Source organism: Cheilinus undulatus, linkage group 20, assembly GCF_018320785.1.
Source record: "Cheilinus undulatus linkage group 20, ASM1832078v1, whole genome shotgun sequence".
In the NCBI taxonomy this organism is placed as follows: domain Eukaryota; kingdom Metazoa; phylum Chordata; class Actinopteri; order Labriformes; family Labridae; genus Cheilinus; species Cheilinus undulatus.
This window is the reverse complement of record NC_054884.1, coordinates 33836144-33851434: the sequence shown is the minus strand read 5'-3', so window position 1 is coordinate 33851434 and position 15291 is coordinate 33836144. Positions and strand designations below refer to the sequence as shown.

Genomic DNA, 15291 nt, shown 5'->3' with positions numbered 1-15291 from the left:
GGAGAGATATTGAAAGAGATAGGGTGGGAGTAACAGCAACATAAAAACCTACAGAATGGTTAATAGTATTTATAGAATATCCCTCTGAAGGCAGGTCTTCTTCACATGTTTTTCCTCCCAGCCGGCATGTTGCCTGCCTCTCTGCATCACAGCTGCTAGCTTGCAGCATATTCTACCTGCCAAGGTCCATTTGAACTGGGAAAAACTGACAATATGTCTGCCTGAGGGGCATGGGTGTCTGAGGCTGAATCACACGCACTTAAATGATGTCAGTGTTTCTCCTGTGGGAGAGTGGACCCTTAACAAGACTTTGGATGCTTCAACAGGCTGTCAGGACACTGAAGAAGTCTGGTCCAACATGTGCTGTCATGTTGGTTAGATTTTCTAGCTCATGTAAAGAGCACAAACACACAGATGTGAAGCATTGCAAGCATTAGTACAAGCAGTACATTCACTGCTCATATGCCTAATTTAGTCAAAAGGCATACTTCAGATGAAATGCATTAAATCAATACTGTTATGAGTCAAGCTCTAAAGGGCTGCAATGATGCTCAGCAGACTGTATCAAAACATTTCACATACATATTAGATTAAAAGAATGCAGAGGCAATTTCAGAGTCCACTGGGGCCCTAGACAAAAAACTCCCATTTAGGCCCTCCAACCAGCTTTCATCACCAGTATATTATGAATAATGATGCAGCAACAAAAATGTGAAAACATTTTATTTCTAAATTTCACATTAACCTTATTTCAAAACTATGTAGAAAGAGCTTTAAAAACAGGGCAATTTTGAACTTTGAATATGAAGAACAAAAAAAAACTGGGTCAAGTAAGACAGTGTAGTTTTTTTGTCTAGGCACAGTGTTCAAAGATGATTATCATTAATGCATAGGAAATAGAAAAATGGTTGCAAGTCACTAATTTTCTGTCTATGGTTCCAAATAGAAAGACCGCAACAAAATGATACAAAGCTATTAAGTCAGAGAAAATGTGATGAGATACAAAAGTATTAAATAAGAAGAGATACAATGTGAAACAATGCAGTACTATAAAAAAAATTAGATAAGATGTGATACGATTGTATATTATATGATACAAAACTGTAAAAGAAGATGTAATGCAATACAAAATTTTTGAATAAGATAAGATGCGATAAAATAGTATGAGATACGATATAGAATAGAATAGAATAGAATAGAATAGAATAGCACAGGTACAAGACAGTACACTGGAATTTTTGTCCGTTGCTTCTTGAGTCAGCTCTACAAAATAGTAAAAGTATTAAAATATAAAAATATAAAATATAACAATATAAACAAGAAGACTTGTGACATAAATAAAGTTGTGTTACCAAAATACACAGGGAGCGATGAAACAATTTTAAATTTGATCAGATGGGATTTGATGTGACACTATTAAAAAAGAAAAGATGTTATATAAGATACGATTGGAAACTTTTACATAAAAGATGCAATGCGATGCAAAACTTTTTAATGATTTAAGATGGAATATGAAACTTTTAAATAAGAAATGATGCAAAATGATAAGGTACAATATGATATGAAACTATTAAATAAGGTGATTTTTCAAAATCTGTAGTGCCACATAGAAGTACCGCAACAATACAACATGATACAAAACTTTTGAATTAGGGAAAATTGCGATATGTTTATCAAAAAGTTTAAAAAGTTTTGTTTGGGAGCTAAACTGACACATTGAAATCAGTGCTCAACATCCATACAACTCCTTTATAAGAGTAAGTGTTGTCAGATGGGGCCCCCTTAGGGGGGTTCCCTACTGTCGTTGCAAATTTTACACAATAAGAGCCACTGGATTTGCTCAAAGATTTTTTCGTTTTTGGGACAAATGAACACAAAATATAAACATCAACCACTGTCATCCGTGCATGCCATATTATTTACTGACAGGCCGATGTCTGTCTACATGGCCAAAATTAGTCAATTACCATGATAAACTGGTGCATTGTGCATCTTAAATGCTTTCCTACGTATACAATTTAACAAGATTTTAGGACATTTTAGATCCAATTTTCTGCCTTTTCTGCTGCACTTCATTGGCAAAAGAGTTATAGTAGCTTTAGCAAATAATTAAAAAGCTACCAACAGAAACCCTGGAACTTCAGGGGGTTTTGGACTACAGTTTTTTTTCTACATTAAACTCAAAAAACTAAAATTAAGTCTCCGACGATTATGAATAGAATCCGTTTTGGTCTTCTGCTCATATGATGTGAAATCTTGGTGAATAAACTCAAAGTTTATGCACTCCATAATGAAAGAGTAATCATAAAGTTGTAGAAATTAATCAAAATAATACTTAGCGTCTCAAGCTGCTGCTATGGTTATTTTTCAGCGACCAGTTTTTGCAGGACTCAAGCTATATTTGAATGTTTTTGTCCCTTTTGTGTGCCAGTATGGAAATGGCCTTTAAACACAGCTGTGGTGTGCACAGTTGTGGTTTTATCCATCACACCAGTGTATTGTTTCTTGTGTCCTGGTGTTGTCAGTGTTTTCAGTGTCAAATGTCCCTTCCTCATTCTGTTGTCATGTAAAGACCTCCGAGAAACAATCTGGTTGCTCCTCGGGGACCTGATCCATCCTGTCCTGATTTACACATTTTGATTAAACCAAACGGCACATGTTATGTCGGCAAAACCCGCCAAGACAAAATATTTATCCCGCCTGAGCCGCTCTAGAAAAATCTCCTTCCCTTTCCTGGGATTTTGTTGGTGGAAGTATTGCAGGGCCCGTCGCGGGAGGGTGAGGCGGACCGTGCCAGAGAGCTGCAGCAGTATTGATTTTGGGCTCAGCTTCCAAACACAGCGACAGAAGACTGGCTCAGAGACCGTGCTGCTGCTGCTGCTCGCTCTGCCAACACATGGAGCTGACATTTGTCCTATGTGATCGTTCTCTCATGTACTCATTATGTTTGGCTTCTTCTTCTCATTCTCCTCCTGCAACCCCACTTTAATTTGTTTATTTCCTTGTTTTCTTCAGGGTTCTTCCCTCCTCTCTTAAGGATTAATTTCTTCATTTTCACTGATTTTAATTCGTGAGCTTTCTCCTTCATATTTCCCACTAGTTTTCATGTGACTACGCTGCCTTTTTCTCTCCATATGAATTCAAATTTTCATCCCAAATGGATTTTTCTCGTAAGAAACTCAAGAGTTTTTCTCCAGTATATGAAAAAATCAATTTGGCCAAAATGTCACTTGTGCCCTCTTGGCTCTTGCGCTCTCTACTCTCCTTATTCTTCTCTTTTTTCTTCTCTTTCCCACCATCTTCTTGCCCTCCCCCTCCTCCTTCTCCTCCTCTAAAGTCTGTAACAAAGCCAAAAGGCAGAGCCCAACTGACACTGCCAGTCACAGCTCTCACCACGCCTCAGTATACATGCACACGAGCATATATGTCACGCAAACGTCACCCACATGTATGCACAGAGCGTGTAGCGATGTGCCACTGGCTGTGTTTGTGTGTTTTTGAGTGTGCTGCAACTTAAACACCCCCATTTGTGAATTTATTTGTGACTTGCAGTGTACCATCTCCTCCCCCTCCCTGTTTGGGAGCTATAGATCATATGAAATGGCTGGAAATCTGCTATTTCCTGTGTCTCTGTGCTCACTCCCCTCAGCCTGGCTAGTCTTGCAGGCAGTATGGAAAAGAACAAACTGTTCTGTCCTCGTGTTTAAAGCAGAAAAAAGGCTGCAGGCAGAGAAGGAAGATTACAGAGAGAACAGTCCAAATAGGGAAAATGTAGATCATGGAAGTTTATGTAACCTATATGTTACGTTTGATGATTGAAACAAACCTCTGTGGTTAAAATCCAATTATAATCACATCAAAAATCCAAACAGTGGTGATGGCCCTGTGTTGACTTAGTTATGTTTATGTTCTTAATTAAGGAGGATGGGGTTTTCCTGAAAAAAATACACTTTTTTTTTCAGTGAGTCACTATTCCGACTTAAGGCTTAACCTGAGCCAAAGGCACGCACTTCATTCTCTATACTGTAATACTTTTCATAAGCTGGAGTTTCAAAATAAAGCATGCTACAACCATTCAAGTGCACAGGCCTGCAAATACAGATATTTCTCGAGTCCAGTTAACTTCCAGAAATGATGCAAAAAGGTTGTTGTCTCTTGCAAACAGTGGAGATAGGATATGCACTGCTTTAAGCCAACTTTGATGGTTGCTGCGTCAGATTAGGCAATCACAGAGCCATCAATGTGTGCCATGACTGGACTGACAGATATGTTAGAATACACAGTGTATTTGTCTATCCAAATGTTAGGATGAGTGATATGCTAGTATGATACTTGTGCTTATACTCAACCCCTTGGATGCTTTACCCTTTTATTGTTTTTATATATCAATCATGGTCAACATAAATTGGCTTTTTGACCAAAAAAAAAAGTCTTTAATGTCAAAGGGAAAACAGATTTCTACAAAGTAATGCCAATTTAACAAAAATGTGTCATGTGAAATAAGTGACTGCAGAAATATTCACCCCCTTCGGCTGCAATCGCAGCTCTGAATCTGTGTGGATATATCTCAGTCTTGACACTGCAATTTCACTCCATTCTCTTCTGCAAAACTGCTCAAGCTCCGTCAGGTTGCATGGGTCTGGGCATGATCAGCCCTTTTCAAGTCCAGCCTCTTTTGGATTGAGGGCTTGGCTTTGACTCAGCCACTCCAGAACATTCACCTTGTTATCTTTAAACCATTTCTGAGTAGCTTTCCTTGTATGCTCCAGGTCATTGTTTGCTGGAAAGTAAATCTTCTCCCAAGCTGTAGTTCTCTTACAGACTGATAAGATCCTTTACAAGCACTCCAGGGCCAGCTGCAAAGAAGCATCCCCACAGCATGATGCTGCCACCATCGTGCTTCACAGCAGGGGATGATGTGTTTGTGGTGATGTGCTGTGTTTGGCGTCTTGTCTGATGGCCTAAAAGCTCCATTTTGGTCTCATTAGGCCAAAGAACTTTCTTCCACTTGACCATGGAGTCTCCCACATGCCTTTTAGTTAACTCTAGTCAAGATTTCATATGAGTTTGATACGACTGCTGGCTTGAAAAATACTGTCACAATGTCTGCCAGATCAGTCATCATCCTTCAATCAAAACAGCAGTGGCAACATCCCCCAAACTTTGTACAGTGTCACTGGGGTTAAAGATTTAAATGCAGGGTTGACAAAAGCAGGCAAGTTAGTAAAACGAGACAGGATAAGGTTACTCTGTGTTGAAAAAAACATTGGGGTTTCTTTACATGCAAGGGAGAACAAGGGACTTGAATAAACACAGTTGTTAGGAGGGGTTTATTTAGTCAAAAATATGCAGGAGTGCATGTATAAAATGACTCGCCAAAGTCCAAGGATCCCTGGTAAATGTAGCAGCATTTTCACTTTTCAGGTGTTCCACTTTATTTGTTTTTTAGTAACTCTAAAAACATTACGCCAAGAGATTCACTCAAGAAACTTGTATTTTCTTAATTATTTTGAACATTATTTGGGGTTTTAATGCCCAGGCTGCCTAAATCAAAGACAACAGCCTCGGTAAATGGGGTGTATGAAGATAGCCACAAGGCAGGTGCCTCAAGTTTGATTGGTCTCTAGCAATATAAAGTAAACCATCTGTTGATCATACAGCCAATCAAACAACTTTTCTATCTTAGTAGGGAAGTAAAGAGCAGCATCAATAAGGACTTGGATAATAAGCGAATATCCTCAAGGGTATCAACATCTTAACAATCTATGATCCCCGTACTTCAGTGATTCCCAAACTTTTCACAACCCGTACCCCTTCAGACATTTGACCTCCAGTCATGTACCCCCTACTCTCACACGCTTACAGCTGCTAGAAAAAGAAATGTGTCTGTAAGCCTGCTGCCACCCCCACCTCCCACATTTAGCACGCATAACATACAAATAAAATCTCTTAAAGTGAATTATATCTCACAGAATAGATTTATTTACCAGCATTTTCAGTTAGAAAAATACCAGTTCACTTTTGAAAAAAGAAATTTACATTTCTAGAACATATTCAGTTATGAACTTGAAACAGTTTAGTACAAACTCAGCACAGCTTTAATGAGAAGGGTGTCTGAATATATGTTACTATAAGAATCTTGGGCAATTCAGGACAGATTTCCTTCTCCAAGATCAATCAGAAAGAAAAATCTTTTTTTTATTTTTATTTTTCGCGTACCCCCTACATGACTTTGCTACCCCAGTTTGGGAATCACTGCCATACTTAGTCTGCAGTCTATGGCTTAAGTTTAAACATTGTTTTGATTGAGAAGCTTTTTACTGCACCAGAAATCAATGACGACCATCATCATTTTCCACTTTAAGCTGATGAAACAACATTAAAAAGTTATTACCAAAAACCATAAACATGTCCTTTTGATTCTGCTTTTAAAGTGGGCTCAGTTTAAGGAGCGAGGCACTTTCAGTGGTAATGCTGTTTATGGACATGAGCCATATTGTGGATGTGGAGGAATTTACTTAATATGTCTGGTATTTTCCTGCACTGTCTGTTGTTGTATAAGATGAAAGAGCTATAGAAGCTTAAAATGCCCCGTAGAGTTTTCCTACCAGGAAAAAACACACATGTATACATTCAGAGTTAATTTGTGATGCATCCTTGAGAGCTGAAAAACATGTTGAGAGCATTTTCCTCCTTAGGAAGCACTCTGAAAGCCAATCCTTGTTTTTGAATCATCAGTGTGGTTTGCTGGTCGTATTCATGTTTATTTCCTTTTCTTGTGTTGCTTTATTTCTTACCTCACCTGAGTGTCTACCTGGGGAATAGTGGGAATCTTTGGGCAAATATGTGAATCATGTCACGTCCTTATTATGAGACCCATTTATGAAAATATGTCTCCATAGAGCTTCTATGGGTCAGAACCCTCAGGGATCGGTTTAACCTTTTCAGAAATGTACTGATTGTGTCGCCCTGCAGGTCAGGTGCTGCTGCTCCATTAATACACGACTGGAGAGAACTGACTCTCACTGCTGTATGTAAATGTCAGGATTACGTTCAGGCGTCATCATAACCAGAACCAGACAGAGAGACCACTGACCCTGACATTATGTTCCTATCTTTGTTAGTCTTTACTGTCTTATTTTAGAAGATTCACATGTTTGGCCTCATCTGTGAGTTTCTCTTGGCAGAGAGAGTAAATATAATCACTGAAGACATCTGAAAATAAGCAGTGTTTTCGTTTATCAGTCCAGAAGCCTAGACCTGTAATCTTACAAGTGTTACAGGGAAAAAGTCTAACATGATAAACAAGAAGGCAGAAGGGAAATAAACATTGAAATAAGCCAAATTACCCACCAAGACAACAAGAACATGTATTCAAAAGGGTTTACCAATGTAAAACAATCTGAACCTACAGATATCTTAAAACTTTAGTGTCAAATGTAGGCCAGGGGGCCACATCAGGCCCCCCACAGGTTCCCATCCTGCCCTTAGGTGATAATGAAATTCAGAAGATTCAAGAGGGCAACACTATTGCATGCAGTTGTTAAGATTTTTTTTTAAAGTTTAAATAAAGCCGACAACCTGAGAACTTGTTGCACCAGAAACACACTAGTATTTCTGTCATTTGGCGTGGTAAACACATACTCATTATTGTTATCTTGACTGAAGTTGCAGTTTTTCGCATCAATTTCCCACATAAGGCTCTTTGAGAGTGTAATTTCCCTCGAAACTTAACACAATATCTATTTCCTGCATGTGTTTTTGTCAATCAAGACATCAAACTCAGTGAAGGCTTCAAGAGGGCTGCAGAAATATGTAGCTAAAATGTCTGAATCGCCCCCTTGTGGCTGGCTGCAGTATAGGTGATAGGGACTCATTGTTAGATTTTGGAAGAAATTTTTTTTTTTTTTACAAGAATATGTTAATTAGACAGACATACTGATTATCCATCTGTTTTCTGTACCGCTTATCCAGTTGGGTGTCGCAGGGGGGCTGGAGCCTATCCCAGCTGTCATTGGGCAAGAGCCAGGGTACACCCTGGACTGGTCACTAGTTATTCGCAGGGCTGACATTTACAGACAGACAACCAGACACATTCACACCTATGGCCAATTTAGAGTCAACAATTAACCTGATGAGCATGTTTTTGGTGGTGGAAGGAGGCTGGAGTACCCGGAGAGAACCCACGCATGCATGGGGAGAATGTGTAAACTCTCCACAGAAAGGCCCTGACCAAGAAGGGAACCAGGAACCTTCTTGCTGTGAGACAACTGTGCTAACCCCTGCGCCTCCGTGCAGCCCAGTATTGATTTTATTTCAGTTTATTTCAATGCCCGGCCCCCACAGTGTTGGTCAAGAAAAAGCTAAGAAAAGCAGAGCAAAATGCAATCCAAACATCACACACTTTGCAGTTTTAACAATAAATGCTCAAATCCTGGATGAGCAAATGTAATGTGTCTGGTTCAAGAACTAAATTTTCTACGCTTTTGCTGTGATCAAAGACTGTGATTCCATTTGGTCATTATATATTATTCATATTGGAGGAAAAGAAAAAGTTTCTGACTTTGAAAAAGTAGTTTATTACTTTTAAATGTAATAAAATGGATAAATCAAATGGATATTGATTTATATTTCTAATTCTTTATTATATAATTTATATTCAAGCTCAGAGTTATTGAGAATCAGTGATCTCTTTGCTGTTAAGATCGACAAACACTTATTTTGTGACGTTCTTGTCTTGATATAAAGAAATACCTTTTAAAGTGTATAAAACTCCAACTTAAAACACTTTTTCAGAGTTAAAATGCTACATTTCTGTGGTTCAGCAGAAGTGGTGCAGTCTCAAAGCGAGCTGCGGTGCTGATGAGTGGAAATAATGTGTGGGGATCCTGGGAGAGTGGATTGCAGCAGTAATGCGACTCAAAGGAGAAGGCGATGCTCTAAAGTTGTTGCTTTGTGAAAGTAATGGGATAGCGGTGTTAGACCCAGGACGCCTGTGTAGAACAAAGAACATCTAATCATGTCTAACCTTGTCTCTGATGCTCCTCTCCTCTGCAGGGTACATCCCCAGCTACCTCGAAAAGGATGAGCCATGTGTGGTGTGTGGCGACAAGGCCACAGGTTACCACTACCGCTGCATTACCTGCGAGGGCTGCAAGGTACGCACATCACACACACTCCCGGGCCTCATAAGAGACATAATATCTGTCAGGGAAAGCTGATGTGAAGCCTCTGAGGTCAGCCGCTTCTGCACACACAGCTACATTTCTGACATACATTCACTGAAACTGACTTCAAACGCGTAGCGATCACATGGACGTGCTGTGTGCAGACACAGAAAGATGGATGACATGTTTGTGTAAAAACTGTCAGTCCAACACGTCAGCTCTCAGTCTCATATCCATTATCAGCCCTGCTGTGAGACACTTTTATGATAGGTGGGCTTTTCTTTCTTTTGCTCATGTTTGCTCATCAATAACAAGTGATATCTGAGACACTAGTGACAGGGCTGTGATTGAGCCTTGTTTGCTTTGATGTATTGATTGTTTGATTGATTGATCCTGAATTAAAGGCAGGGGATTCAGTCATATTAGCAGATTTATCCACTACTCAGTGGCCAGAAATGCAGTGAGCTGTTCAGCACAGGGCTGCTGCTACCATTTGTTTTAATCATTTGTACATCTGTGGATAATTTACAAGGTTAACAGGTTAATCTTTCAGTCTGTTAACTGTCAGAAATTGTGAAAAATGTCAACATAATGATGTCTTTAATGTGCTTCTTTTATCAAACTGACAGTCCAAAAACCAAAGTAATTTCTCTTTCTGTCATAACTGGTGAAGTCTTACATTTAAAGAACTCAGACCAATAAAAGCTTGACAAATCTGCAAAAATGGTATTTAAAAGTCATTTAAGTTGGCACTTTATATTCTTGATTTATCAATAAAGTTAGTTGATGCAGCTCTGCTTAGTAAGGGAGTCAGCTGGCTAAATGGTTAAGCATTTGATCCTGTAGTATTTAGCACCAGAATTACTAGTTTTTCCCACAATCCCTGAGAAATACTCTGTAGTTTAATGTAACCACTGCCACTGGAGCTCAACTAAATGGCTGCTGCCTTTCTGCAGTAATGCCCCGGTTACCAGATGTAAACACAGGTGGATGGATAGCATCAATAGCATCTCCAAAGTAGCGTTTAGCTCAGATGAAGCTGTAGTTTATACAGTGGCTGTCAGTGGAGCAGTTAGCCTGGATGTAGCTTCAGTAAAATGGCAGCTTTCTCAGAACTGGGCCATCATTCTTTATCAAAACAAGAGCTAAGAACCACACTGAAAGCTTTTAATCACGGAAAAGATGTTACACTTTTCATCGTTGCTAGACCAACCATCACTGGCTTACCTTCTGGTTAGTTGTGACTCCCCCTTTTTGTATTTGGGGCTGGCGTGTTGCTATCTCTCCATTGAAAGCCAGTGGCCCAGGTGGCATCTGCATATTGATATCTATGGCACCCACCACGAAGGCATCAGTTTAATCAGACCTCATTCATATATTTCATAAAAAACAAGCATCAAGAGCCACATAGAAAGCTTCCCTTAGCAGCCAAATATTTTTCTCACGTCTCACAGTACACTGTAAGACCAAACGGTTTGATGTACTTAAAGATAAGGAGTTGTTTTAACTTAAAAATCCAAAATAGTTATTTCAGCTCTATTTTTTTGAGTTGATTGAACACATTTTTATTTTTAATTGAACAGTACTCTTTCACTTGAAGTATTTTTTGTAATTGTACTCAAATTATTTGGCAATCATCCCTTCATCTGCAGTTTTCCCAGAATGCCTTTGGGCTTTAGACACTTTTGCGCCATGAGTGAAGTTACTGACTCAGTTGGACATAGATGTTACAGATGAAAGTATATGATAGAAATAAGGAAATTTGCAGCGGATAAAGATCATGTATTTTTACAAAAAATACTTAAACGTGTTTTTTTTTTTCAGACTCCAAACCTGCTTTTATTTTGAAGTAAAATAAGGGACTTTTTGTTAATCAAACTGCTTAAACAATGGAAACAGATCACGTTAGGAAAGTTAAAGTAAACAAATATATCAGAAAAGAATGATGAAAATTTAAAATGTTAGGAAAAGGCTACAGTTGGTGGTATCCAGCAACTCTTACTCTGTTATCTCAACAACAGTACAAAACAGCATAGAATTGATTAAATTTAAGAAATTAGGTGTGTGCACATGGTCAAGTGGTTTAATGCCCGCCCCATGTATGCAGGTGGCCTTTGCCACATGTCTCTACCCACTCTAGTCCCTGTTTCCAAATCTATCCACTGTCCTCCTCTATCAAATAAAGGCACGAAATGCCCAAAAATAAATCTTTGAAAAATAAAATACAAAATTTAATGCTTTATTTTTTAGTCTTAATCTGAATGGTTTTAATATGTAAAAGCTGAAAGAGAAAAAATAAACAACTTTGTATACCATCATATGGCCATACGGGTAGCTTTGCTCCTGCTTCCTCCATCTTCATTTATACAACTCAAGCATGCTGGGTAGGTTTCCTCTGTGCTTGCCTGCTGTTGCTGTATAGAAATATCAATCAAATAAGGAGGATGTCAATCATAGAAGACAAGGCGTCTGTCAAAATGTGATCTGCAGTGCCTACGCAGTGCTTATGAATGATCTAAGCAGCAGAATGAGACGTTTGTTGTTTATTTTCTCTCATCTGTTTTATTAGAAGCCCTGTTTTTAAACCACATATGCACATTTTACAATTTCAAGCCAAATTTCCAGACTCATTTATAATACAGCCTTAAAATTGAGGATTCATGTATGCATATAAATTCATCTCTGGGATTTGTTAAACTCCTACGCAACTGCCTTCCAGCAATTACTTATTACTAATTCCTGGGTGTTAATATTTACACAGACTGCTCCAGACTCGGTGGAAAGTCAGGTACAGAGAAAATTTGAACAAATTTAAGATCAGAGATTTTATTTCTGAGTTATTTTCTCTCTGGAGATGCAGCAGAGAAACAAATAGTGAAAGAATGTTTCAGCTTTCATTGGTACTGTCATTCTTCCCCTGCTCATTCACCTTGCCCTTTTACTCTTTGTACTGTATTTGTCTCTCTGTATATTTTCCTGTCTTTTATCGACATATGTCCTTCATCTGCCTTTAATCTGTCTCTCCTGTATTGTCTGTTTGCAGGGTTTCTTTCGTAGGACCATTCAAAAGAACCTCCACCCGTCCTACTCCTGTAAGTACGATGGCTGCTGCATCATCGACAAGATTACCCGCAACCAGTGTCAGCTCTGCCGCTTCAAGAAGTGCATTGCAGTGGGCATGGCCATGGACTGTGAGTGCTGCACTGCCGCATTTATACACACGGGAAAACTGAGCTCACACAATATGAAAAATAGCTTTAGTTTTGCTTTTGATGCAGAAAAGTAGACTCTTGTATTTTAATACTGTCAGCCTAAAAAGATGTAGTGATGCTGCAGATATGTAGGGGTAATAAATATTGTAGAAATATATTGCATCATCAACATCTTCATCTTCATCTTCCATCTCCTTTCAGTGGTGCTGGACGACTCAAAGCGGGTGGCCAAACGGCGGCTGATTGAGGAAAACAGGGAGCGACGCAGGAAGGAGGAGATTGTGAAAACTCTCCAGAACCGTCCAGAGCCCACCACATCCGAGTGGGAGCTGATCCGCCTGGTGACCGAGGCCCACCGACACACCAACGCTCAGGGCTCCCAGTGGAAACAGAAACGCAAATTCCTGGTAAGACAGCACCAAAGGGCCGACTCATGAACATATACAGTAGAATGACTCAACACCAGAAAACCTGACTAATATAAACCTAATGTAAAATCTGGAATTTACAGGAAGTTGCACCATATAAGACTCAGTCTGTTTTGGGTGTCCCCCAGAGGTAAACAAGGTTAAAACTCTCTTCATACATGAGGATTTCCATTGCATTTATCAAAGTCCACAACGTGCAGTTTTTCTACCACTGCATAGCTCTTTAGTACCATCTGTTTTCACCATGTGGAGTTTGAAATCCTGCTAGCAAACGGTGCTGCAGTTAAGCCCTTGGCTTACAATTCTACGTCTGTTTTTTAACTTGGTAAAGTACAGACCTGCTGGTGAATTTTTATTCATTGTGGAGTCTTTTTAATCACACAACTGCTCCTCGGTGCTGATTTATGTGAGATTTTCAAAATGATCAGGTAGTGATAATTTAAGATCACTATGTAGTCTCCAAAACCGTTCACATGTGGTTAATACTCTGGTGTCTGCAGCTGAGCGAAGCACTTAGTGTAAAATGTGGTGATGAGCTGATGGAATAACAGAAAAGTAACTGTCCCTTCATCTGCAGCTGCAATAGTCATTCTCCAAGCCTGTAGCCAGGGGTGTTTAGAGAGCTCAAAGAACCCCCCTCTGGTCCAGAGGTTAAGTATTTTATCTTTCTTTGATAAATAAATGAATGTAGATGAATGCATGCATCACTCCATTTGTGCCCACGTGATAAAAAGGGGGCACATTTATTTTTCTTTCTTTGATAAATAAATGTGCCCCCTTTTTATCACGTGTGCACAAATGGAGTGACACCTATGAGCTAGATTAGGCATAGAGTTTGACCATCACTGATTTCACACCTGACATGCATCACACCTGACAACCATCCTCCTAATATGGAAGTCTACTAAAGTTGTTCTAGTCTCAGGCAGATCCATCTTGCAAAGCTTGAAGCATAGCCTTTTTTTTTCCCAGTCTAAAGATAACCCCACAATTCAGTGTCATCCGAAAAGAATAAGGCAACTGTAGTTGTGTTACAAGCTGGTGAACAATGGCTGCCACCAGTGAAGTTATTCGGATATAGTGATAGTGGCAGTTTTAATTGAACTGAAGTGAACTTAAACAAAAGGAAATAGCTTTGAATTGCATTGTTACCACTGTTTTCTGATCTACCCCCATTCAATCTAAGGGCTTGCTTTCATCCAAATGGGGGCGCAGTCACATTGGAAAGCAGGAAGTGACGTTGCGCTACTCTTATCAATTGGCCTATAGTGACTTAAACAGACATAAAATTCACCCGATTACCCTTTGAGAATTTTTGACAGGTATTGCCCTTTTTAAACACCATCTGTGGGGTGCTTACAAGACAGATTTGAAATATATCCCAAGCACCCACCTGTAGGCTCCAAGGGGGGTTAATATATGATGTCATCACTCCTTAAACTGTACATGCCACATAGATCATTTAGGAGAGATGAGGTGGGAGCCTTGATGCCAAACTAATGTTTTACGAACAGTTACAAATGTGAGTTGCCTGACCGAAATTCTCACACAAAGTCAATGGATGGGCCAGATTTTGTGTTTGTCATCAGGTGGGTCTGTCTTGCAAAACTTCAAGCTCATACGCCTACTCTGTGACAGGGAATGACTGCACGGATCAGTGGCCTTTTCAGGAGAAACTGGCAGTAGCTATAGGTATGGTTTAGCTGAAGTGGCTGTAAGCCAGTGAAGAGATTAGCGTGGATGTAGCTATAGTGGCACTTTTATCAGAACTGGACGACATTTCTTTATTAAAAGAAAAGCAAAGATCCACACTGAGAGCTTTTCTTTAAAGGAAAATATGTTCTTACTCTTCTCCAGACTAGCCTTGATAAGAGTTTCACCAACTGGCTCTACTAATAGTGAAGAATCATGAATTGGTATGAAAGCTTCTGTACTTTACTCCTCTCCTCTGGCATATTTAAGTGCTGAAGTGCAAAATTAATAAATCTAACCCATCATATCAGCACTCGTATGGGTAAGAGTGCTCTGAAGTGTTCTTAGATGTACTTCTTTTCTAAGAACAAATCACAGATAAGGAGGAAAATTCAGTGAAAGTCAGAATTTAAAAACTGCGTAGCGGATTTTAAGAGCTCCTAAGAACAGCCGGTGAACGAGGCCCATGTGCCGTCTTTTCTCTTCCTGATAAGTTCAGCGAGTTTCTTCCTCCTTCTGATATGCTTTCATAGATGTCAGCACACACAGATCTCACTTATTATGTGGTGAGAACAAAGTTATCATGTCTGATAGGAACATTGGCGGACAACATGAAAACCAGATCCAAGTTGAACAAAACAGGATGATCCATCACTTTCTAGACTTATAGTAGAGAAGCTGTAAACACCAAAGAGAGATTGGAGGAGGTAAAACATGTATACAGTTTGAATTTATATTTTTAAGCACTCGAGAATGATTGGACTTTGAGAACATCAGAGTAACTTGAACCCT

At 39.3% G+C, this 15291-nt stretch overlaps 1 protein-coding gene across 1 annotated transcript in view; it reads left to right on the top strand.

Annotated features, from left to right (window-relative positions):
• thrab (thyroid hormone receptor alpha b) overlaps positions 1 to 15291 on the top strand; it is a 69260-nt gene that overhangs the window by 25624 nt on the left and 28345 nt on the right. Inside the window, exons 3-5 of the mRNA XM_041815122.1 lie at positions 9058 to 9158; positions 12211 to 12358; positions 12581 to 12786. Of these exons, the coding sequence (XP_041671056.1) occupies positions 9058 to 9158; positions 12211 to 12358; positions 12581 to 12786 (455 nt within the window). The remainder of the gene's footprint in view (positions 1 to 9057; positions 9159 to 12210; positions 12359 to 12580; positions 12787 to 15291) is intronic.